This window comes from Bombina bombina, chromosome 5 (genome assembly GCF_027579735.1).
Source record: "Bombina bombina isolate aBomBom1 chromosome 5, aBomBom1.pri, whole genome shotgun sequence".
Lineage (NCBI taxonomy): Eukaryota > Metazoa > Chordata > Amphibia > Anura > Bombinatoridae > Bombina > Bombina bombina.
This window is the reverse complement of record NC_069503.1, coordinates 386,839,048-386,866,431: the sequence shown is the minus strand read 5'-3', so window position 1 is coordinate 386,866,431 and position 27,384 is coordinate 386,839,048. Positions and strand designations below refer to the sequence as shown.

Here is a 27,384-nt window from a genome sequence, read left to right as displayed (position 1 = left end):
AACCTGGACTGATTAAGGCTTTTTCTGGTGGCCTGGTGTCAATCTGCCGCCCACCAGAGCAGAGTCTGGCTTTGGGGGCCACACCTTCATGCAGATAGGATTGTAATTAGATTTCTTGTTTTGCTTTGGACCAAGATAAGCCTGGTTTCCAGGCAGATTTGTCTGTCTTCTGAGAGGAGGAAGACTTTTGATCTCTTGACGAAGGAAAGGAGCAAAACCGATTTCCCAGACTTTTTTTCCTTTGGATTTCTTACCCTGAGGAAGAAAAGCTCCCTTATCATCAGTAACAGTTGCGATGATTAAATCTAAACCAGATCCAAAAAAGAATGTTACTTTATTTTCATGGAAATAATCTGTTCTTGGACACCATGTCAGCAGACCAAGATTCCAGACATAAAGCTCTTCTCGTCAGGACTGCCAGACACATATTCTTAACATCAATCTTGATAATGTCCATGACAGCATCACAAATGAAAGCATTAAACATCTTGAGAACAGTAATGCAATTTTGAATATCTTCTCCTGAATATAAATTAGCAGCAGAGAAAACATATAACACCATAAAGTTGCGGGTTGAAGAAGTCATTTTTAAAGAAAACCGTTTTATAAAGAAGGATTCTAATTTGCGCTCTATTTTCTCTTTGAAAGAGGAAATATCTTTGGTACGTTTAGCCAAAGTTGAACTGGCTCTATCATCCTTGGGAAAAGATTCACATAATTCAATATTTTGTTCTGGAATAGTTTACATCTTTTTTAAAAAAAAATTACCAGGTTTTTATCCTTTCCTTTGAAATGCTGTCTATGACCAAGTCTGGGATCTGGAAAACTTTAGAAATCAAAGGGGGAACCTCAATAATCACATTTAACAGATTGACAGGCTTTTCCTCAGTAGGCATAGCATCTGATAGGCCATTGTCTAGGTGTCTTAAGTACCCCATGCACCAAAAAGCGGATATATGCCACCTTAAAACCTTAAAGAGGAGTGGAAGCCTGATTCAGGAACAGCACCTTGATCCTCAGATCACCATTTTCCCTCTGAAGAAGACTATGAACTCTCTATATCAGAATCTTGGATAATTTGTGGAATCTGACTCTGAGGAGGGGAAATCTGCAAAGGAAGTTGTAGCCTTGTCGGCAGATTTTGGTCTGGGAATAGTAGCCAGAAACTCTACCATAGTTGAGTGTAAATTATTCTTAAAGTCAGTAGAAAAATCAGTAGAAGCTCCCTAAGTAATGTATAATGGAGCAGAACATACACTTTTAGTGGTAATGCAGGCTGATTTGCATTTAGAAATTGAGGTACACAACTAGTACATAGTTGGTTAGCTTAACAGACTGGTTCAGTTTTGCAAAGTACACAAGAATTGAATTAGATTAAGATAAAAAAAATCTACCCTCTGTTAAATCTGACATACGAACAGTGGGGACAGAAATGTTAGACACCACATTACAGAAAAGAGCATAAAATAAGAGAAAAACGTCTTAATGCAAAAACAAAACGTGTAATATCCACACAAAATTGTTATAATACAGCAGAGTAGAAACAATACTTCTACTACTAAACAGCCCAGTATTTGCACCTCAGACTTAAACACATTTCTATGGGAAAGAGATATACTCCTATAAAAACCTGCTAAAAAAAAAATTACTCCCTAAGTAGCTCCTGTTATTGAGGTACTTAACCCCTCCAGTGACCAAAATATGAAATTTTGAAGAATTTCCTCAGAATAGGTCTGTGTTCACTGTAATGGCCTCCGTGCTGCAGGCAAAAGAAAAGAGCACAAGATGAGGGTGGGGACACAGCCGGCAGAGCTCCCAGTAATGCCCAGCAATCCCTGAAGTAAAAAACAAAGAACATTTTTTGCCCAAAACTTTAACAAAAGTGTCCCCAAAGGTGAGGAAAAGTGAGTCGTTTACTAACTGCTGCCAAGTGCTGACTGAATTCAGTGCTTAGCGGTTTCTTAAAGAGACACACCCATTAATTTTTTTTAATTTTTTTTTAGATTTATATAAAAGGAGCTGCTGAGGTATTAAATGGGGTATAGAGAGTCCCATAGCCTTCATATAAGAAGGAATGTGTAAAAAAAAAAAAAAAAAAAAAAACTGTGCCAATTGTTAATATAGGAGTCTGCAGGTAGGTAGGCTGAGTCCCCTTGGCTATGCTATACAGTGTACAAGTATCTTCAAATAGCCTGCAGGCTATGTGAGTGCTGACAATCACTTACCTAAGAGAAGCATCCCTCCACTGAGCTTACCAGCCAAATCGGCAGCTGCATCCAGGAGAGAGCCCATCCAGTGCTATACAGGTAACAGCAGAGAATATGAGAGGAAAGTACCTTAAATTCTATAGGAGGAGGCTAAACGACACCAGAAGGTTGTTATGACTGAAATCCAATAGGGAGATACTGTGCACATAACTAGGTACTCTTATACCCCAGCTTCTGAAATGAGTACGTACCAGGGGTAATAACAAAATAACGAAAACCTCTAACTTCACCTTCGCTCCTGGGAGGCAAAGAGCAAACAGTAATACTGTATACACACACATATACACACATATACATACACATACAGGTGGCCCTCGTTTTACAACGGTTCAATTTACACCGTTTCAGAATAACAACCTTTTTTTTCCCAGTCATGTAACTGCTATTGAAAAGCATTGAGAAGCAGTGCATTTATTAAAATAGCCAGTAGGTGGAGCTGTCCGCTTGTGTTGCAGCAAAGCCAAGCAAGCTGAAATTAATCAGTTTAACCAGACCTGAGCTATTGAGCAGATTTCAAAGGAACAAGATCTTCCTGTCTATAAATCAGTCCAGATTGAAATGCATAGAAAGAACTGTTTGCAGAAAAATTCAAGTGAAGTCTGTGTTGTGCGATTATTTTATTAGGTTTATAATGCTGTTTAGTATTTAAAGTCTTCATTTCAAAGCTTTAAAAATAATGTATTAGGTGTTACTTATGCCAATTTTGAGAGGAGCCTGGAACCTATCTCCCTCACTTCCCATTGACTTAGATTATAAACTGGGTTTCAATTTACAACGGTTTCGATTTACAACCATTCCTTCTGGAACCAAACCCCGGCGTAAGCTGAGGGCTACATATACATTATATATATATATATAATTTTTTCGACTAAATCAAATAGAAAAAACAAATCCTATATTCAAAATAACATCCAAACTATTTTGCCTGCAGCAGAAGCACTCAGATGGTGTTGAGGTGCTTGAGATGCATAAGTAGGGTTTTGCCAATTTCACCAAGGTGGGATATTTATCTTTGTTAACTCTCCACCAATGCAAGTGGCCTCTTAAAGTAAGCCTGGACTTCATTCTAACAAAAAATATCTTCAATATCTATATGCAGCTATAAGGTAAGGGAAAAAAAAAAATCTAGTCTACTCTTAAAATAACAGATATATTCTTAGAGGTTGAATTTAGTACATATTACAATTTAAGACAAAAGCGCTAAGGACTATATATCAATAACAGGACAAAGCCTTACACATTTATCTATACAGTGCATATAATCATCAATAGCAAGTGATCCGCTAATAATTGTGCAAATAGAGAATAGTGCACATCAATTAAAATAACTCCCATCAATCTAAGGCTAGGTGTAAATAACAAGCTTGGCACTATATCATGCAAAGCATAGTCCCACATCACCTCATTTAAAGGGACACTGAACCCAAATTTTTTATTTCATGATTCAGATAGAGCATGCAATTTTAAGCAACTTTCTAAATTACTTCTATTATCAATTTTTCTTTGTTCTCTTGCTATTTTTATTTGAAAAAGAAGGCATCTAAGCTAAGGAGCCAGCAAATTTTTGGTTCAGAACCATGGACAGCACTTGTTTATTGGTGCTGTCCAATCAGTAAGGACAACCCAGGTTGTTTACCAAAAATGGGCCGGCATCTAAACTTACATTCTTGCTTTTCAAATAAACATACCAAGAGAATGAAGAAAACTTGATAATAGGAGTAAATTAGAAAGTTGCTTAAAATTGCATGCTCTATCTGAATCGTGAAAGAAAAGTTTTGGGTTCAGTGTCCCTTTAATATAAACAAACAAACAAACAATCAATCTAAATGACTACTCCCATTTTTGGGTTGCAAATAAGCCAGGAGTAGTTGTAAACTTAAAGGGACACAAGTCAAATCAAACTTTCATGATTCAGATAGAGCAGGCAATTTAAAAAAAAAAAACAACCTTATGTGCACAGTCTTTTTATATTAATACTTTTTGAGTCACCAGCTCCTACTGAGCATGTGCAAGAATTCACAGAATATACGTATATGCATTTGTGATTGGCTGATGGCTGTCACATGGTACATAAAATAGACATAACTTTGAAATTTGTCAGAAAAAAAAAAATCTACTACTCAAGTTTAGACTAAGTGCTAATGCATTGGTTAAAAGAAATCTACTGTATTTACTGGTCCTTTAAAAATAAACATACTGTACAGGAAAAGTGAAAAGTAAACATCTGTAGACGTCCTTTAGGCTAAGGACAGAACCAAAAAACCCAAAACCATGTGCAGGAGCTCATTGGAGTGAAGTAGCTGGTGCTGTGCACAGACCAACTAATCGATGACATGTGTGGACAACTATATTCATAATAGATTATTATCGATTAGTTGTTGCAGATATATATATATATATATATATATATATATATATATATATATATTAGAAAAAAGGAGGGGCACCTGCGCTAAAAACTCTAACACTTGGTGAGTAATGGCTATTTTTGCAACAATAGTAGTAATAGTGATATATGTGCGTGCTGCCTCTGATACAGTGTACCCGTGTCACTGTTAGGAATGTGGATGGAAAAGAGAAAATCAAAAAGGGCGCACAGCTAGGCACTAGAATAAAAATTGACTATTAGTAAAGTAGGTATGTAGTTTTCAGATCTATGTGGTTATAGTAACAGGATAATAAAAATAATAATAATAATAATAATGTTTCCACTTTTTTCCTCTGATGAAGAAGTGACTGATCACTTCGAAACGCGTAAGGATTATCTTAAGGTGGGCGGACATCCTTTTGCTACATTGCGGCACGGCATCATATTTAACACAACGGGTAACAGGACTTGTTGAGCGACTGTACCCTTCCTTATACATATGCCTCTGTGAGCATATTATACGCACAATTTGAACTTACCAACTGCCAACAGAGGCTTTTTAGCCTAACAGCATTATAAACGTATTGGTCTTATTGACCACAAATTACGGCCAGCAGGTTAAGCTGTTTAAAAGAACCACATTAAGCATACAGCCATTAGTGTCCCACAAGCAGGCTGAACTGTATTTTAAATTCAAATACTGCATTGGGCAATCTTTATACTGCAGCCAACCAGAGCACTGACCAGGAGATCGAAATACTTAATCAATGTCTATTACTTACCTCATACTCTGATTGAGGGCATTTGATGTAAGCACATTTACTTAGTTCTAATTAAAAAGAGCTTTTTTATTTAAACGTTATCACACTATGTTCTTGTTTTCTTTTCTTATTCCATCTCAATCGATATGAACACCTGAGACAACCCAGATTCTCATCACCAAGAAGAAAAAGAGAGTCCAGGATTTTCCATTGCCTTTCAACAAACGATACAAGAGAGTCCAAGATTTTCATTCAAAACAACATACTGCTGCCAGGAGCCACCTGGAAACAAAGATCCCAAAGGGTTTCAACAAAGGAAAGATTCCTACAGCAAAGAACAAAGCAAAATCGACTGGACAAGAGCCAAAGAAACATCTCTAACCCAGACAAGTCTACAACTTACCTCATATGATTGAGGTTACCTCTGGTAAGCACAAATCCACTCACCTCAGACAAAGAAGTGTCGAATATTCTAAAGCACATTACTGAACTCTTTAGAATACAATAACAATCCAAGGACATTATTATTATTATTATTTTTATTATCCTGTTACTATAACCACATAGGTCTGAAAACTACATACCTACTTTACTAATAGTCAATTTTTATTCTAGTGCCTAGCTGTGCGCCCTTTTTGATTTTCTCTTTTCCATCCACATATATATATATATATATCACATTTTTGTAAATATTTTATTATATCTTTATGTGACAACACTGAAGAAATGACACTTTGCTACAATGTAAAGTAGTGGAGTGTATAGCCTGTATAACAGTGTAAATTTGCTGTCCCCTCAAAATAACTCAACACAGCCATTAATGTCTAAACCGTTGGCAACAAAAGTAAGTAAGTCCAATTACCATTTTCCCTCCCCGGTGCCAAGTGACTCAATAGTATTACAAGGTCTCAGATGAGAATGGGGAGCAGGTGTGTTAAATTTGGTGTTATTGCTCTCACACTCTCTCATACTGGTCACTGGAAGTTCAAGATGGCACCTCATTGCAAAGAACTCTCTGAGGGTCTGAAAAAAAGAATTGTTGCTCTACATAAAGATAGCCTAGGCTAAAAGAAGATTGTCAAGACCCTGAAACTGAGCTGCAGCACAGTGGGCAAGACCCTACAGCGGTTTCACAGGATAGGTTCCACTCAGAACAGGCCTTGCCATGGTCGACAAAGAAGTTGAGTGCACATGCTCAGCGTCATATCCAGTGGGAAATAGAGGTATGAGTGCTGACAGCATTGCTGCAGAGGTTGAAGGGGTGGGGGGGGGGGTTCAGCCTGTCAGTGCTCAGTGTGCCACACTGCATCAAATTTGTCTGCATGGCTGTCATCCCAGGAGGAAGTCTCTTCTAAAGATGATGCACAAGAAAGCTTGCAAACAGTTTGCTGAAGACAAGCAGACTAAGGACATGGATTACTGGAACCATGTCCTGTGGTCCGACGAGACCAAGATAAACTTATTTGGTTCAGATGGTGTCAAGCGTGTGTTGCGGCAACAAGGTGAGGAGTACAAAGACAAGTGTGTCTTGCCTACAGTCAAACATGGTGGTGGAAGCATCATGGTTTTGGCCTGCATGAGTGCTGCCGACACTGGGGAGCTACAGGTCATTGAGGGAACCATGAATGCCAACATGTACTGTGACATACTGAAGCAGAGCATGATCCCCTCCCTTCGGAAACTGGGCTGCAGGGCAGTATTCCAACATGATAATGACCCCAAACACACCACCAAGACGACCACTGCCTTGCTAAAGAAGCGGAGGGTAAAGGTGATGGACTGGCCAAGCATGTCTCCAGACATCTGTGGGTCATCCTTAAACGGAAGGTGGGGGAGCGCAAGGTCTCTAACATCCACCAGCTCTTTGATGTCGTCATGGAGTGGAAGAGGACTCCAGTGGCAACCTGTGAAGCTCTGGTGAACTCCATGCCCAAGAGGGTTAAGGCAGTGCTGGAAAATAATGGTGGCCACAAAAAATATTGACACTTTGGGCCCAATTTTGACATTTCCACTTAGGGGTGTACTCACTTTTGTTGCCAATGGTTTAGACATTAATGGCTGTGTGTTGAGGGGACAGCAAATCTACACTGTTATACAGGCTGTACCACTCACTACTTTACATTGTAGCAAAGTGTCATTTCTTCAGTGTTGTCACATGAAAAGATATAATGGAATATTTACAAAAATGTAAGGAGAGAAAGAGAAAGAGAGAGAAAGAAAGAGAGAAAAAAAAAAGAAAGAGAAAAAGAGAAAAAAAAAGAAAGAGAAAAAGAGAAAAAAAAAGAAAGAGAAAAAGAGAAAAAAAAAGAAAGAAAAAAGGAAAGAAAGAAAGAGGAAAAAAAGAAAGAGAGAGAAAAAAAAAGAAAGAAAGAAAGAGAAAAAAAGAAAGAGAGAGAAAGAGAAAAAAGAAAGAGAGAGAGAGAGAAAAAAGAAAGAGAAAGAGAGAAAGAGAGAAAGAAAGAGAGAAAGAAAGAAAGAAAGAAAGAGAGAAAGAAAGAAAGAAAGAGAGAAAGAAAGAAAGAGAGAAAGAGAGAAAGAAAGAAAGAAAGAAAGAAAGAAAGAAAGAAAGAAAGAAAGAAAGAAAGAAAGAAAGAAAGAAAGAAAGAAAGAAAGAGTGTGCATGTATATATATTCTCATCCTATCTGTAAGTCTGCTGTTATAGATATACTGTTTTCTTCTTTTTGTAATATGCAATTGTTTACACTGGATGCATATTAAAATGTGGGCTTTGTTTAAAGAACAACTAAAGGAAGTTTAGTATAAAAAGGAAATTGATGCTTACCTGATAAATGTATTTCTTTTACGATATGACGAGTCCACGGATTTCATCCTTACTTCCCTCCCACTCCAGTCATTCGACCAAAGTTAGGAAGAGAAAGGAAAAGCCAAAAGGGGCAGAGGTGACTGAAGTTTAACAAAAAATAAGTAAACACCTGTCTTAGAAATGACAGGGTGGGCCGTGGACTTGTCATATCGTAAAAGAAATAAATTTATCAGGTAAGCATACATTTCCTTTTCTTTTACAAGATATGACGAGTCCACGGATTTCATCCTTACTTATGGGATACAAGACCAAAGCTATAGGACACGGATGAAAAGGGAGGGACAAGACAGGAACCTAAATGGAAGGCACCACTGCTTGAAGAACCTTTCTCCCAAAAACAGCCTCAGACGAGGCAAAAGTTTCAAATTTGGAAAAAAGTGTGAAGAGACGACCAAGTTGCAGCCTTGCAAATCTGTTCAACAGAAGCATCTTTTTAAATGCCCATGAAGAAGCCACAGCCCTAGTGGAATGAGCCGTAATTCTTTCAGGAGGCTGTTGTCCAGCAGTCTCATATGCCAGACGGATTTCTGACCCCTACGTTTTCCAGAAAAAACAACAAATAATGAAGACGATTGACGAAATTCTTTAGTCGCCTGCAAGTAAAACTTCAGGGCACGGACTACGTCCAAGTTATGCAACAGACGCTCCTTCTTAGAAGGATTAGGACACAAGGAAGGAACAACAATTTCCTGATTAATATTATTAGAAACAACCTTAGGAATGAAACCAGGTTTGGTAAAACGACCTTATCAGAATGGAAAATAAGATTAGTCACATTGTAAAGCTGAAAGCTCAGAAACTCTGCGAGCAGTAGAAATAGCAACCAAAAATAAAACCTTCCAAGATAACAACTTAATATCTATGGAATGCATGGGTTCAAACGGAACCCCTTGAAGAACATTAAGAACTAAATTCAAACTCCAGGGTGGAGCAATTGGTCTAAACACAGGCTTGATTCTAGTCAGAGCCTGACAAAAAGACTGAACGTCTGTAATATCTGCCAGACGCTTGTGTAGCAAAATCGACAAAGCAGAAATTTGTCCCTTTAAAGGAACTTGCTGATAACCCCTTCTCCAATCCTTCTTGGAGAAAAGATAAAATCCTGGGAATCCTAACTCTACTCCATGAGTAGCCCTTGGATTCGCACCAATAAAGATATTTACGCCATATCTTATGGTAGATCTTTCTAGTGACAGGCTTACGTGCCTGAATCAAAATATCAATGACCGAATCAGAGAACCCCCGCTTAGATAAAATCAAGCGTTCAATCTCCAAGCAGTTAGCTGCAGAGAAACCAGATTCGGATGATGGAGGGGTCCCTGAATGAGAAGGTCCTGCCTCAGAGACGACATGTCCACCAGATCGGCATACCAAGTCCTGCGAGGCCACGCAGGAGCGATGAGAATCACTGAAGCTCTCTCTGTTTGATCCGAGCAATCACCCGGGGAAGGAGAGCAAACGGTGGAAACACATAAGCTAGGTTGAACGACCAAGGCACTGCCAAGGCATCTATCAGTTCGGCCTGAGGATCCCTGGACCTGGATCCTTATCTCGGGAGTTTGGCATTCTGACGGGATGCCATAAGATCCAACTCCGGTCTGCCCCATTTGAGGATCAGAGTGGCAAAGACCTCCGGATGGAGTTCCCATTCCGCCGGATGAAACGTCTGTCTGCTCAAAAAGTCCGCTTCCCAGTTGTCCACTCCTGGGATGTAGATTGCTGACAGATAAGAGTGAGCTTCCGCCCACTGAATTATCTTGGACACTTCTGTCATTGCTAAGGAACTCCTTGTTCCTCCCTGATGATTGATGTAAGCCACAGTTGTGATGTTGAAATCGGATGAATTTGGACGAAGCCAACTGAGGCCAAGCCTGAAGCGCATTGAATATTGCTCTCAATTCCAGAATATTGATTGGAAGTAGAGACTCCGACCGAGTCTACACCCCCTGAGCCTTCAGGGAATTCCAGACTGCACCCCAGCCTAGTAGACTGGCATACGTTGTCACTATCACCCAAGAGAATCTGCGGAAGTACGTCCCTTGGGACAGATGATCCGGCGACAACCACCAAAGAAGAGAGTCTCTTGTCTCCTGATCCAGATCTATCTGAGGAGACAAATTTGCATAATCTCCATTCCACTGCCTGAGCATGCACAGTTGTAGGGTCTGAGATGAAAGGAATGATGTTCATTGCCGCCACCATCAATCCAATCACCTCCATGCACAGAGCCACTGATGGTCGAGGATTGGACTGAAGGGCTCGGCATGTATTCAGAATCTTTAACTTTCTGACTTCCGTCAAGAAAATTTTCATGGATATAGAATCTATTAGAGTTCCCAAGAAAGGAACCCTTGTCTGTGGAATTACTGAACTCTTCTCTAGATTCACCTTCCACCCTTGAGTCCTCAGAAAGGACAGAACCATGTCTGTATGAGATTTTGCCAGTTGACAAGACGACGCCTGGATCAGAATATCGTCCAAATAAGGTGCCACTGCAATGCCCCGCGGCCTGAGAACTGCCAGAAGAGACCCTAGAACCTTTGTGAAGATCCTGGGTGCTGTGGCCAACCCGAAGGGAAGAGCCACAAACTGAAAATGTTTGTCCAGGAAGGCAAACCTTAGGAACTGGTGATTATCTTTGTGGATAGGAATATGAAGATATGCATCCTTCAAGTCCACGGTAGTCATATATTGACCCTCCTGGATCAATGGCAGAATTGTCCGAATAGTCTCCATTTTGAAGGATGGGACTCTGAGAAACTTGTTTAGACTTTTGAGATCTAAGATGGGTCGAAACGTTCCCTCTTTTTTGGGGACCACAAAAAGATTTGAGTAAAACCCCTGCCCCTGTTCCAGTATTGGAACGGGACGAATAACTCCCAGAGTAGAGAGGTCTTTTACACAAAGTAAGAACGCCTCTCTTTTTATTTGGTCTACAGACAATCGTGAAAGAAGAAACCTCCCCCTTGGGAGAGAATTTTTGAATTCCAGTTGATACCCTTGGGACACGATTTCCAGTGTCCAGGGGTCCTGAACGTCTCTTAGCCAAGCCTGGGTAAAGAGAGTAAGTCTGCCCCCTACTAGATCCTGTCCCGGATCGGGGGCCGCCCCTTCATGCTGATTTGGGAGCAGCAGCGGGCTTCTTGGGTTGATTACCCTTGTTCCAAGCCTGGCTTGGTCTCCAGGCGGACTTGGCTTGTGCAAAATTCCCTTCCTGCTTAGCGGAAGAAGAAGAGGGGACTCCTTTGAAATTCCGAAAGGAACGAAAATTATTCTGTTTACCCCTCAGTTTAGCTGCTTTATCCTGAGGTAGAAGATGACCCTTACCTCCCGTAATGTCAGAAATTATTTCTTTCAAGTCAGGCCCGAAAGGAATAGCCAAAAGCTTTGATTTAGAGGACACATCAGCCGACCAAGATTTTAACCATAACGCTCTACGCGCTAAAATGGCAAATCCCGCAATCTTAGCCGCTAGCTTGGCAATCTGAAAGGCGGCATCCGTAATAAAAGAATTAGCCAGCTTAAAGGGACATTATACACTCATTTTTTCTTTGCATAAATGTTTTGTAGATCATCTATTTATATAGCCCATAAAGTTTTTTTTTTTAATTAATGTATAGTTTTGCTTATTTTTAAATAACATTGCTCTGATTTTCAGACTCCTAACCAAGCCCCAAAGTTTTATGTGAATACGCTCGACTACCTACTCCAGCTTGCTCCTGTTTGTGTAAAGGGTCTTTTCATATGCAAAAGAAGGGGGAGGGGGGGGAGGGTCTTATTTGTCACTTGCAGTGGGCTTTCCAGCTACCTTTTCAACAGAGCCAAACTGACAGCTTCTAAGTAAGTTTTTAAACAGTTTTAAACTGGATTTTTATATCAGTACCTGTGCATATTATTCTTTACAGTAGTGTCTATTAAATGCAGTTATATGAAAATGAGTGTATACTGTCCCTTTAAGAGCCTTAATTCTATCTAAGATTTCCTCTAAGGGAATCTCAGTCTTGAGACTCTTCTAAGGCGTCAAACCAAAAGGCCGCCGCAGTTGTAACTGGTACAATACAGGCCGTCTGTTGTAAGAGAAAACCCTGATGAATAAATAACTTTTTCAGAAGACCCTCCAACTTTTTATCCATAGGATCTTGGAAAGCACAACTGTCCTCAATAGGAATAGTTGTACGCTTAGCCAGGGTAGATATAGCTCCCTCCACCTTAGGGACTGTTTGCCAAGAATCCCGAACAGTGTCAGCTATGGGACACATTTTCTTAAAATTAGGGGAAGGTGAGAACGGGATACCCCATTCCCGCGTAATAATTTCCGAGATTCTCTTAGGAACCGGAAAAACATCAGAGTAAGCAGGAACCTCTAAGTATTTGTCCATCTTACACAATTTCTCTGGTGGTACCACAATAGAGTCAGAGTAATCCAGAGTCGCTAAAACCTCCAGAAGTAACAGGCGGAGGTGTTCAAGCTTAAATCTGAAGGCCATGACGTCCGAGTCTGTCTGAGGTAATACACTTCCCGAGTCGGAAAGTTCCCCCACAGATAGAAGTTCCCTACCCCCCAAATCAGATCCCTGTGAGGGTACATCGGAAATAGCCATGAAAGCATCAGAAGTCGCAGGAACCAAAGTGGCTTCTGTCCTGCTGCGTTTGCCCTGCAACACTGGCAGCTTGGATAAAACCTCTGTAAGGGTGGATGACAACTGCAGCCATATCCTGCAGAGTAAATTAAGTGGACGCGGTTTAGGAACACGGCGTCGCTTGGGTGGGCGTTAAAGGTTGTGACGCTTGAGGAGAAAGTAGAGGCATAGCCTGATTCTTATCAGTCTGAGAAGCATCCTTAGACATACTTGCATTAAAGAAAATCTGTTCTTTACATTGTAAGGCCCTTTCAGTACATGAGGGACAAAAAGTAGGAGGGGGTTCCACATTGGCATCTAAACACATAGAACAGGTACTTTCCTGAAGTTCAGCAATGTTAAACAGACTAGCAATAGCAATATTAGTCGTTCTTTACTTGATATATTTAACCTTGAAAGTCAAATTTTATAGTAAAATATTTTAAATGAAAAAGCCTACTGTGCTTTTAAAAAATAAAAGCGCAACAATTTTTCTGCTTGCAGTAATAACTTTGCAGCGATAAAAAGTGCCATACAAGACTTAACAAATACTGCTCCGTTTGTTCAGTTCAGCTATGTATCAATCTTAATAAAACTCTAGACACTTGCACCTCGCCACAGCCCTGCTGCGGCGCCTACCTGCCCCCAGACAAACACTGATCTTCCGTGAGCGGCGCTTCCAAGTATCTTTGTACCCTTATATGCACAAACTAGGCCCCGCCCACCGTGGGCGTAATTCGAGTCAAATTGAGACCCGCATGGGAAGAAAAACCATGACTGTTTTCACATAACCCAAACAACGTAAAACGCCAATGTGTTCTCTTAAACACACATTCCCTTAGCCAGTTATAAGTTACTACTGATAACGACAGCCCTTGGGGAACAATCCGCATCTCCCAGCGTCAGCCCACACACAGCATACTCTGCATAAGTGAACACAATAAAGTCACTGCACAAACACACTTGATAATTAATAAAAGAAAAGGGAATTCCAGGCACACCATTTCATTTTACATAGTGCATACCGTTATCCCTCCCCAGTACAGGGGATAATGTCAGCCTGTTCTGATGTATCTAGTCTCCTCAGAAGCAAATGACTGAACATACCTCAATGCTGAGCGCAGCATGACACGGTTCCCCACACTGAAGATGTTCTTTACACTACCTTCAACCGATCTGTGGGAAACAGCAGGATCTTAGAGAATGTTTGCTAAGATCATTAACAATCAGGGCAGAAAATAAAATGTCTCCACTCCTCTTGGGAAGTTATTGACTGACGATTTCTCCCTGAGAAAAATAGTACTCACTGGCACCATTTTAAAACAAAAAACTTCTTGATTGAAGAATCTAAACTAACACCTCACTTTACCTCTTCCTATCACTAACACAGGCAAAGAGAATGACTGGAGTGGGAGGGAAGGGAGGAGCTATATATACAGCTCTGCTGTGGTGCTCTTTGCCTCCTCCTGCTGACCAGGAGGCGTAATCCCATAAGTAAGGATGAAATCCGTGGACTCGTCATATCTTGTAAAAGAAAAATTAATAATAAAAAAGGTGCATGCTCCAGTGCTGGATAAAGCAGCTGACAGCTACATCCAGTGGTTGAGATGATTAGTAAACAATCCTGTGTAAGTATAAATGCTCCAGGGGGGCGTTTTCCTTTGTTGATACAATATTAATTTTTTTTTAAATACATGTTTTTTTATTAGACCTAATGTACTTTTCCTGTATTGGTCCTGAAGAAAAGTAAATTAGTTTTATAACTTAAGTAACCAAATAACACTGTTTTTGTCACATCATGTGGTCTTCACACAATTATCTAATGGAACAATCTGTGATTCCATGATTATTATTATTCTCAGGTATTTGTAGAGTGCCAACAGATTCCGCAGCACTATAAACATAGGCGATATACAGGATAACATGTATAGGGATCAAATGGGTAGAGGGCCCTGCCGAGAGTTGCACTGTTGTAGTCTACTCTTATCTATAAACAGCTGGGCTCATAGGCTTACATTCTAAGGGGTTCAAGGGGAAAGCAATGGAGTTAGGAAATGTTAGTTTAGGATGTATGCATCCCTGAATAGTAGAGTCTTTAGGAGCGCTTGAAGCTTTTAAAACTAGGGGAGAGTCTTGTGGAGCGAGGTAGAGAGTTCCACAAGATGGGAGCCAGTCTGGAGAAGTCCTGTAAATGGGAATGTGAAGAGGTAACAATAGAGGAGGAGAGGAAGAGACCGTGAGCAGAGCGAAGGGGACGAGAGAGAGAGTATCTGGAGGCAAGGTCTAAGATGTAGGGGGGAGCAGTGCAGTTAAGGGATTTGTATGTCAGAGTGAGGATTTTGTGTTTAATCCTGGAGGCAAAAGGAAGCCAGTGAAGGGATTGGCAGAGAGGTGCTGCAGATGAAGAGCGACATGAAAGGAAGATGAGCCAGGCAGGGGCATTCATTATTATTAACGGTTATTTGTAGAGCGCCAACAGATTCCGCAGATTTTAAAGGAGCTAGAGGGCAGCTAGGGAGACCAGAGAGGATGGAGTTGCAGTAGTCTAGGCGGAAAGGATGAGAGAGTGGATTCAAATCTTAGTTGTGTCTTGTGTAAGAAAATGTCTAATTTCAGAGATGTTTTTTAGCCAAAGACTGAATGAAAGGAGTGAAAGAAAGATCTGTGTCAAGTATAATCCCAAGACATTGGGAATGCGGGGTAGGGATAGTGATGGAGTTATCAACAGTTATAGAGAAATGGGGGGTGGAGATTTTGGAAGAAAGGGGAAAAAAGGAGCTCAGATTTGGAGAGATTTAGCATAAGGTAGTGAGAAGATATCCAAGATGAGATATGAGAAAGACATTTAGTAACACGGGCTAGCAAGGAATGAGATAGATCTGGTGCAGAGAAGTAGATTTGGGTGTCATCGGCATACAAATGATATTGAAATGCATGGGATTTTATTAAGGAACCTAAATGATGACATGTAGATTGAAAAGGGAAAAGGACCGAGGACAGGGTCTAGTGGTACCCCACCAGAAAGTTGTAATGGGGCAGAGGATGCCACAGAGAAGGCTACACTAAAAGGTATGGTTAGATAGATAGGAAGAGAACCACGAGAGAGCTTTGTCACAAATGCCGAAGGATTGGAGGGTTTGGAGCAAAAGAGGGTGCTCGACAGTATCAAAGGCTGCAGACAGATCAAAAAGGATAAGCAGAGAGAAGTGGCTTTTGGATTTTGCTGTTAGTAGGTCGTTGGTAACCTTAACGATTGCTGTCTCTGTGGCGTGATGGGGACAAAATCCAGATTCCAGTGGGTCAAGGAGGGAGTTTAATGTAAGGAAATGGGATAGAAGTGCATATACTAGCTTTTCAATAAGCTTGGAGGCAAGAGGGAGTAGGGAAATAGGGTGGTAGTTGGATGGGGAGGTTAGATCTAGAGAAGTTGTTTTTTTTAGGATAGGTGTGACCAGTGCATGTTTTAGAGATTAGGGAAATATACCAGTGCTGAGGGAGAGGTTGAAGATGTGTGGGAGTATAGGAGTAAGGGTAGAAAAGAGGGAGGGGAGTAGCTGTGAGGGGATGTGGTCGAGGGGACAAGTAGTCAGGTGAGAGGACAGTATAAAGGGCAGAAACTTCTTCCTCTGTAACAGGGGAAAAACAGCTAATTTTGGTTTTGGACGATTGTGAGCTTTAGAGGGGGTGGGAGACTGAATTAATTTCTGATGGAGTCAATTTTGTTATTGATGAACCATTAAACCTAACCTTCAACATGTAAGCTCAGGTGATGGTTATTTAACGGATGGGGGAGCCTTGCTCTTTTAGTTTGTGTATATATACCAGCTGTTTTTTGCTGATTGAAGTCTAAATCCAATGTTCTGAAGAAAATGCTTATATAAAATGTACTGAGTCTGTAGAAATAACAAACCTAAACCTTATCTCTCTTTCCTTATCTTATCTGTATTTCAACAATTGCCAATAATAAGAACAATTGATATTGCCTCTCATTCATCCCTACCCGGAACTTAATTGCTTCTATATAGAATATTAAATTTTTAGAGTAAACTGTCCCCTTAAAAAGACAGTCTAGTCAAACGTTCATGAATCAGACAGGGTATGCAATTTTAAATAACTTTCCAGTTTACTTTTATCATCAAATTTGCTTTGTTCTGTTGGTATTCTTTCTTGAAAGCTGTCTCAGTGAATTTTGACAGTTTTTCACAGCTAGATTGTGCCAGTTCATGTGTGCCATATAGATAAATAACTCCACGGGATGGAGCACAATGTTATGAGTCAGGACTGACTAAGATGTATGTCTGTCAAAATAACTGGGATAACAGGACAGTCTGCAGAGGCTTAGATAAAAGATAATCTCATAGGTAAAAGTATATTAATATTGTTGTGCTTGTTATGCATAACTGGGGATTGGTAATAAAGGGATTATCTATATTTTTAAACAGATCAAATTCTGGAGTAGACTGTCCCTTTAATGTGTCTATAATCCACAGTCATTGGTTAAACACTCTAGAGATTCATTTTGAAGCTGTCCCTAATTGGCCTCAGCAGAGAAGGAAACCTAGGATACAACATGGCAGTGCTCATTGCTTTATGGACACTAAAATTTATACAACCAATATAATTTTAAAAATATGCATCTGCATATTATTCTCAGGCTTATATTTGCTTTGAACATACCATTCAATATAGCATTTTAGTGTTTAATGTCTCTTTAAGACAATTTTCTCATTGTTAATGTAAGAATTTCCCCTCTCAAATACATTAATGAAACAAAAAGTGATATAAACTAAATGCTTACTATATTTGGATAATTTCTGCTTTGCCAAAAAAATGCAGAAGTCTAAATTGGATTTAAAAAACAATATTAGACTGGGTTAAAAAAACACACAAAAAAAACACTGCTTATAAGCAATATATGGACAGATCCACTCAAAAAGTGAATGCAGCACATACCTGTTCTGATAAATAACTGCATTATTGAATTGGGGCTCCTGAGAATTGCTGTTTGAATGCCAAGGTATTGTGGCAAATCCGACAAAAACTGTGGCAATTTTAAACACATGATAAAGTAGCAAAAAAAAAAAAAAAATCAATAAAATGAAAGGACTTTTGAGTGGCATTTCCCTGGACTGCAAAATAATTAACAATTTGTTAACAAAATGACAGCTTTAACCATTTTAAAAACATTTTCTATGCAGTTCTCTCTCTCACTCTGTGTCTCTCTGCAGTAGGTAGTGGTGGAGCCGATCGCTGGTGGTGTGGGAGGGTCAGTAGGGAGGTGGGTGAGCGCAACTCTGCAAAAACAGAGACTGGAAGACAGGGTGAAAATTGTTGTAAGAGGGGAGAGAAAGGCCCTAGAAAAGGATCGCTTTGAAGGGAGAGGTGAAAACTAGGTACTGGCAGAGAATTGCCAGTACTCTCTAAAAACATGTGGTGTGGCTGTTTCAAGATGCACAATAAGGAGGCACTTGAAGAAAGATGGGCTGCATGGTCAAGTCGCCAGAAGAAAGCCATTACTACGCAAATGCCACAAAGTATCCTGCTTACAATACGCCAAAAAGCACAGAGACAAGCCTCAAACCTTCTGGCACAAAGTCATTTGGAGGGATGAGACCAAAATTGAGCTTTTTGGCCACAACCATAAAAGCTACATTTGGAGAGGAGTCAACAAGGCTTATTATGAAAGGTACACCATTCCTACTGTAAAACACAGAGGTGGATTGCTTATGTTTTGGGGATGTGTGAGCTATAAAAGGCACAGGAAAATTGGTCAGAATTGATGGCAAGATGAATGCAGTATGTTATCAAAAAATACTGGAGGAAAATTTGCATTCATCAGCCCGCAAGCTGTGCATGGGACATACTTGGACATTCCAACATGACAATGATCCTAAACACAAGGCCAAGTCAACCTGTCATCGGCTAAAACAGAATAAAGTGAAGGTTCTGGAGTGGCCATCTCAGTCTCCTGACCTCAATATCATTGAGCCACTCTGGGGAGATCTCAAACGTGCAAATCATGCAAGACAGCCCACGAATTTACAGGAACTGGAGGCTTTTTGCCAGGAAGAATGGGCAGGTTTACCATTTGAGAAGATAAAGAGCCTCATCCACAAAAGACTTCAAGCTGTCATTAAAAGGGACAGTCTAGGCAAAAATAAACTTTCATGATTCAGATAGAGCATATAATTTTAAACAATTTACTTTTATCACCAATTTTGCTTTGTTCTCTTGGTATTCTTAGTTGAAAGCTTAACCTAGGAGGTTCATATGCTAATTTCTTAGACCTTGAAGCCCACCTCTTTCAGATTGCATTTTAACAGTTTTTCACTACTAGAGGGTGTTAGTTCACATATTTCATATAGATAACACTGTGCTCGTGCACGTGAAGTAATCTGGGAGCAGGCACTGATTAGCTAGACTGCAAGTCTGTCAAAAGAACTGAAAAATGGGGCAGTTTGCAGAGGCTTAGATACAAGATAATCACAGAGATTAAAGTATATTATTATAACTGTGTTGGTTATGCAAAACTGGGAAATGGGTAATAAAGGGATCTATCTTTAAAAAAAAAAATTCTGGTGTAGACTGTCCCTTTAATGTTAAAGGGGGCAATACACGGTATAAAGAACTGGGGTATGTAAACTTTTGATCAGGGTCCTTTTGGTAGTTTCTGTTGTCATTATGATTTAAAAAGAGTAAACACAGTTGATAGATAATAAATGGCTTCAGCCAAACAATAACCATGAGTGAAAGAAAAGTTTGTGTGTTATCATTCATATTCTCTGAAAAATGGCCAATAAATCATAAATTCTGCCAGGGTATGTAAACTTATGAGCACAACTGTATAAATAAAACAAACCACCAATGACATTTCATTTGTTAACAGAAGAAATGTCATAATATGCCTGTATGTATTATACTAATTTGTTTCTATGACATCATGGGAGGTACCATTTAGTGCTCGTTAAAATGGAATCAAAATAGTTATCCACCATTTGATAGTTATTATGCACCTTAATTGAAAGATCCTTACAATTTTGAAAGAATGACAGTTTGTACAATATTGCAATTATTATGAGTTACATGCAGTCATGAGAATTGATCACTTGGTGATTAAACATATTTGTACATAGGGTGTCAGAGCAAGTGAATTATTTCTCTAAGCAATGACGACACTTGCTAAAAAACTGTAGTGCTAATACAGAATACAAAATGAGGACACAATTTTGGTACTTTATTTGTGAACAATGGAAGCATTTTATACTAAACATTTTTTTAAACTACTGAATGCTTTTTAACATAGTCAGATCTGCATATCACACACAAAAAAAAGAAGATTATGAAGGTGGCTTTATCAGAAGTAACAAATTATAGGAGGTGAATGATTGATTAAAAGTTAAACAAGTAAAAAATAATCAGACTACTACTAACACTGGCTGTGCTGGTCTGTTTGGGCATTCCCTGCTTCCTCATTTCACACCGAGCCAGGGCCTCGACACTTACCTACACTTAAAAAAAAAAAAGTCACCAGTAGTTGACCACCATTTATTAACATCACATTCCATTACCCGCAATGTATCATCAGTACAACCCAACACACAATGGGAGCAGATCATCTGCTACTGATTGGACAGTAAAAGCGGTCTTTACTTGGCTGATCAGGCCTGTTGTGAATGGACAGTTATGCCTGCCTCTTGGCTGTCTTAAACAAGCTTTCACTTCATTGTAGAAATGCGTGCCTAATATATATTTGTTGTATACATGAAAAAGAAAAAAAAAATAGTAACAGGAATCAGACTGAAAGTGAAACACGCCATCAGAAGACCAGCATATCAACCAAATATCGTTATTGAATAGAACATTTGCATCCAAACTTCAAGCCCAGCTGAACCAGGAAACTTCAAGCAAAAGAACAGTGAAACTATGACTGCCAATTCCAGCAGGAGGGGCTAACACAAATTTACATTTTACTATGGTGCAGGAAATATTCAGTCTTTGCCTATACTGAAATTGGTGACTTGCACAAGATCAACTATACTCTGACCACAGATAAGTACCACTTTTATGCAGAGGAATACCATCCCTCCTCAAAGTTGTGTAAATGAAGTTTCATTTTCAAACAGGACAATTATCCCAACCAAAATCTATGCTGAGCCAGGAGTATATGAATCCATGGAAGAGCAAGGAGCGCTAAATTACATAGCTCTTCCTCCATAATCACTGGACCGCAATCCCACTAGACATGTTTAATAAAATGTGAAACACATTGACAGACCCTACTATATATGCAAGTGATTCTATTTAGACATTTACTTTACTCTTGCACCTGTACACTATAAAATGACTGGCCATACTTTTGGTCGTACTGTGTGACCACTACATAGCCTGCTGTCACACGGCTTAAAGGGACAGTAAACTGCAATTTTCATAAAACTGTGTGTAATAGATACTACTATAAAAAAAGAATATGCACAGATACTGATCTAAAAATCCAGTATAAAACATTTAAAAAAAAAAAAAAAAATTACTTAGATGCTCTCAGTTTAGCACTGTTGATGAGGTTAGGCTGAGACACACAGTGAACGTAGCTGGGAAAGCAGGAAGAGAAAACCATCTCCCCCCCGCCCCCCTTCCCTGCATATGAAAAGTCAGATTACATAAACAGGAGCAAGAAGGAGTCTGTAAACACGCGTGTACATCTGATATTTCGGAGCTTGGTTAGGAGTCTGAAAATCAGCACAATGATATTAAAAAAATAAGAAAAATTATATATTGTTACAAAAATACTCCCAGATGGGCTATATAAATGGATCATCTACAAAAAAAAAATTTGAAAGGGACAGTATATACCAATTTTAATTCATTTAACTGCATGTAATAGACACTACTATAAAGAATAATATGCAGATACTGATCTAAAAATCCAGTATAAAACCTTTTAAAAATTTAGCACTGTTGATGAGATTAGCCTGGGACACCCACTGAAAGGAGCTGAGAGCAGAAACTCCCCTCCTCCCCTGCATATGAAAAGACCCTTTATACAAATGGGCAGTCTGAAGTCTGTACACATCTAAAAATTTGGGGCTTGGTTAGGAGTATGAAAACCATCCCAATGTTATTTAAAACAAGCCAAACCATATTTTTTTTACAAAAATACACCAGATGGGCTATATAAAATGGATCATCAACAAAACATTTATGCAAGAAAAGTTTAGAGTACAATGTCCCTTTAAATAAAAATCTATAATAGGATGGCCTGTGAGAATATCCCTGTGCAAACCAAAAGGGTGTCAGAACATCTTATTTCTTGTACAATAATCTATTATTTAAGACCATTTAAATGACAATATTGTAGGGACGAATTCCTGATAAAGGATTACTTTAAATTGTGCTTTTTTTGGAGTGGGGGGGGATTCAGTTACATAAAAACAACATAAGGAGACATTTCTGGTGATGTGCAACAAAACAAATGTGATACAAAGAAAGTGCTGAGCTCAAACAAAAGAAATGTTAAACAACAATGATGAAGTGAAAAGTGATACTGTGGAGAACACAGAGTGTGTTATATTGCCATAGATATAAGCTATGGCAACTCATTTTTGTAGTGTAATTCAAATGCAATAAAAAATAAACAAATCAATTGGTAAGCTGATACAATTTCTGTTTAAAAATGGATTCACCTAAGACTTACAATATTGTAACACACAGAATAATTGCTTTTAATATATTTTTAAACAACATGGTTCATTTTTCCATTTCAGTTGGGTGGAATCACTGTTTATAGGAATTCTTGCCCCACCCATAATAAAAATAATCTTCAGAACATTTGTAAAAATAATACAGTATAACAGACTTGTGATTAAAACCTAAAATAAAATAGTTGCATAGGAATAAAGTTTCTCTAACCTCCAATTGTGCTTTCTTGGAACTCATGGAACTGTCCTTTTACAAAGCGTAGAACTAAGCTGGATTTTCCAACAGCTGACTCTCCTAAAAGGACAAGCTTGAACTGACAGATTTTATTTCCAGCATTTGGTCCATTGGGTCTGGTGGCTCCGCCCCTATTAGCCATGTTTAAAAACAATCAAGAAACAGTCTGTTTTCACACAAAAAAAATCCAAGAAACTTGTTTTTCCTATCCTTTCAGGAATCTGTAAAAAAAACAAAAACATAACCATTAGCATACAAAACAGAATAGCACTTGTACAGATTATAATGGCATGCCAAGCATAAAAATATCCCTTACTATAACATAAGTGGCACGCCACATGAAGTTTTAATTACAAAGAATGAAGAATTCAAGCCAGCATACTGTATCCATGTTTGAACACTAAGAGAAAGTCTGTTCCTGTAGCAAAGGAGTTTCACTTGTGTAGGAGGATTTGATTTACAGTTACAGTAACACCAGTGAGCTATATAATTACGATACAATGCTGCTACATTCTTTAATATAAAGACATAAAAAGGTTTGCTTATGTATTCACATTAATATAACATCTTGCATTTCAAACTAGTGCACAGATTCTATTGAATTTAATAATACACTTAAAATCTTTACATAACGTGTTAAGGAAAATAAAATGTGAAATACCAGTACAATAAAACACGAGACATAGAAAGACAAAAAAAAAAAAAAAAAAAAACACACACAACATTAAAATTTGATTAGGAGTAAGTTCCATGCTCCTTTAAAAAAATAATAATAATCATTTTAAGATTCAGCTAGGATTATATAATATAATATGGGGGGACAATGCTGGCACTCTGCACACAGTGCTGCTCCTGAGTTACTGCCCTTTTGCCTATATTTTTTTTAACAAGATTATCACTATTTTGGGCATATGCTTTCAAAAAGGTTTCCCAAACCAGATATAATATATGGGGGACATCAGTCTACAATAACACAATGTAACAACAATAACAACTACCTAACATTTTATCAAGCGAATGCCTTATTTCAAGCTGTACACCTTATCTCTCTTATGACTTATCTTCAAGGTCTTTTCCTTCTTCCTCATGTCTCTCTTAAATGGACACTGTAATGTAACATTTTCTCCCCATTACAGGGACACTGTAATGTAACATTTTCTCCCCATTACAGGGACACTGTAATGTAACATTTTCTCCCCATTACAGGGACACTGTAATGTAACATTTTCTCCCCTTTACAGGGACACTGTAATGTAACATTTTCTCCCCATTACAGGGACACTGTAATGTAACATTTTCTCCCCATTACAGGGACACTGTAATGTAACATTTTCTCCCCATTACAGGGACACTGTAATGTAACATTTTCTCCCCATTACAGGGACACTGTAATGTAACATTTTCTCCCCTTTACAGGGACACTGTAATGTAACATTTTCTCCCCATTACAGGGACACTGTAATGTAACATTTTCTCCCCATTACAGGGACACTGTAATGTAACATTTTCTCCCCTTTACAGGGACACTGTAATGTAACATTTTCTCCCCTTTACAGGGACACTGTAATGTAACATTTTCTCCCCATTACAGGGACACTGTAATGTAACATTTTCTCCCCATTACAGGGACACTGTAATGTAACATTTTCTCCCCTTTACAGGGACACTGTAATGTAACATTTTCTCCCCATTACAGGGACACTGTAATGTAACATTTTCTCCCCTTTACAGGGACACTGTAATGTAACATTTTCTCCCCATTACAGGGACACTGTAATGTAACATTTTCTCTCCATTACAGGGACACTGTAATGTAACATTTTCTCCCCATTACAGGGACACTGTAATGTAACATTTTCTCCCCATTACAGGGACACTGTAATGTAACATTTTCTCCCCATTACAGGGACACTGTAATGTAACATTTTCTCCCCTTTACAGGGACGCTGTAATGTAACATTTTCTCCCCTTTACAGGGACGCTGTAATGTAACATTTTCTCCCCTTTACAGGGACACTGTAATGTAACATTTTCTCCCCATTACAGGGACACTGTAATGTAACATTTTCTCCCCATTACAGGGACACTGTAATGTAACATTTTCTCCCCATTACAGGGACACTGTAATGTAACATTTTCTCCCCTTTACAGGGACGCTGTAATGTAACATTTTCTCCCCTTTACAGGGACGCTGTAATGTAACATTTTCTCCCCTTTACAGGGACACTGTAAAGTAACATTTTCTCCCCATTACAGGGACACTGTAAAGTAACATTTTCTCCCCATTACAGGGACACTGTAAAGTAACATTTTCTCCCCTTTACAGGGACACTGTAAAGTAACATTTTCTCCCCATTACAGGGACACTGTAAAGTAACATTTTCTCCCCATTACAGGGACACTGTAAAGTAACATTTTCTCCCCTTTACAGGGACACTGTAAAGTAACATTTTCTCCCCTTTACAGGGACACTGTAATGTAACATTTTCTCCCCATTACAGGGACACTGTAATGTAACATTTTCTCCCCATTACAGGGACACTAATGTAACATTTTCTCCCCTTTACAGGGACACTAATGTAACATTTTCTCCCCTTTACAGGGACACTGTAATGTAACATTTTCTCCCCTTTACAGGGACACTGTAATGTAACATTTTCTCCCCTTTACAGGGACACTGTAATGTAACATTTTCTCCCCTTTACAGGGACACTGTAATGTAACATTTTCTCCCCTTTACAGGGACACTGTAATGTAACATTTTCTCCCCTTTACAGGGACACTGTAATGTAACATTTTCTCCCCTTTACAGGGACACTGTAATGTAACATTTTCTCCCCATTACAGGGACACTGTAAAGTAACATTTTCTCCCCATTACAGGGACACTGTAATGTAACATTTTCTCCCCTTTACAGGGACACTGTAATGTAACATTTTCTCCCCTTTACAGGGACACTGTAATGTAACATTTTCTCCCCTTTACAGGGACACTGTAATGTAACATTTTCTCCCCTTTACAGGGACACTGTAATGTAACATTTTCTCCCCTTTACAGGGACACTGTAATGTAACATTTTCTCCCCTTTACAGGGACACTGTAATGTAACATTTTCTCCACATTACAGAGACACTATAATGTAAAACTAGTTTCCTCTTTATGGGTTTCCAATGCCTTGTTACACCACCTGTAGAGATTAAAATATATGGGAAATTGTTCCTTACAGTATGTTTTTGTATACCAAAATAGCTGTTTTTGCTAATTGAAACTACAAACCAATGAAATCTTGTAGGAAGAGCAGACCTACTTAGCTTGTCTGTCTAATATACAAAATGTCTTCCTTATATTATAATAATAATAATAATAATAATAATAATAATAATAATAATATCACGATATAGAGAGAGAACAATGAAAAATATTTTTTTTTTCATATCACATTCACCACCGAGCGCATGATTTCATTCTAAACCTTCTAGTTTTTTTATATTCAGTACTTAAAGGGATATGAAACCCAAAAATCTTTCCTTCATGATTCAGATAGAGCAAACAATTTTAAACAACTTTCCAATTTACTTCCATTATCTAATTTGCTTAGTTCTTTTGGTATCCTTTGTTGAAAAGAATACCTAAGTAGGCTTAAAAGCTGGGAACTAGCAACTGATTGGTGGCTGCACATATGCTTCTTGCTATTGGCTTACTGATGTGTGATGTATCGAGCTAGCTCCCAGTAGTGCATTGCTACTCTCACAAATTACACAAAGAGAATGAAGCAAAATTGATAATAGAAATAACCTGGAAAATTGTATGCTCTAGCTGAATAATAAAAGAAAAATTGAGTTTCATGTCCCTTTAAGTTACTGACATTTTAAGTATAGGTGGGAATACAATACAACAGGCAAAATCAAACAATTTAATACACTGCAGCAGGTAAAATAGATAATTTGGAACTCATTAAAAGGAGGGGGGGGGGGGAATACAGTACACTGACTAATTAAAGGGACAGTCAAGTCCAAAAAAAAAAAAAAAAAAAAAAAAACTCATTTTTCAAATAGGGCATGTCATTTTAAACAACTTTCCAATTTACTTTTATCAACAATTTTGCTTTGTTCGCTTGGTATTCTAGTTGAAAGCAAACCTAGGAAGGCACATATGATGTCTTAGCCCATGAAGGCAGCCTCTATTTTATTTACTTTTCACAGCAGGGGAGAGCTAGCTTTTGTAGGCCATATAGATAGCATTGTGAGCACGCCCGTGGCTAGTGGCAGACACTGCACTAATTGGCTAAAATGCAAGTCAATAGATAATAACTAAAAGTCATGTGATTAGGGGCGGTCAGAAGATGCTTAGATACAAGTTAGTCACAGAAGTAAAAAGTGTATTAATATAACAGTGTTGGTTTTGCAAAATAGGGGGAATGGGTAATAAAGGGATTATCTATCTTTTTTAACAACAAAAATTCTGGTGTTGACTGTCCCTTTAATGTGTACTCAATGATCTACTTTACCTGATTGAGTGTATTTGTTTACTAATAGCTCTTTTACCTTTTTACCCACTCATATGAATAAAAGCTGCTTTTGCCTGTTGAAACCACCAGTTTGGAATATTTCAATT

At 38.7% G+C, this 27,384-nt stretch overlaps 1 protein-coding gene across 1 annotated transcript in view; it reads right to left on the bottom strand.

Moving 5' to 3' along the window:
- RAB5A (RAB5A, member RAS oncogene family) overlaps positions 1-27,384 on the bottom strand; it is a 110,347-nt gene that overhangs the window by 74,778 nt on the left and 8,185 nt on the right. Inside the window, exon 2 of the mRNA XM_053714220.1 lies at positions 22,747-22,991. Coding sequence (XP_053570195.1) covers positions 22,747-22,912 — 166 coding nt within the window. The 5' untranslated portion in view covers positions 22,913-22,991. The remainder of the gene's footprint in view (positions 1-22,746; positions 22,992-27,384) is intronic.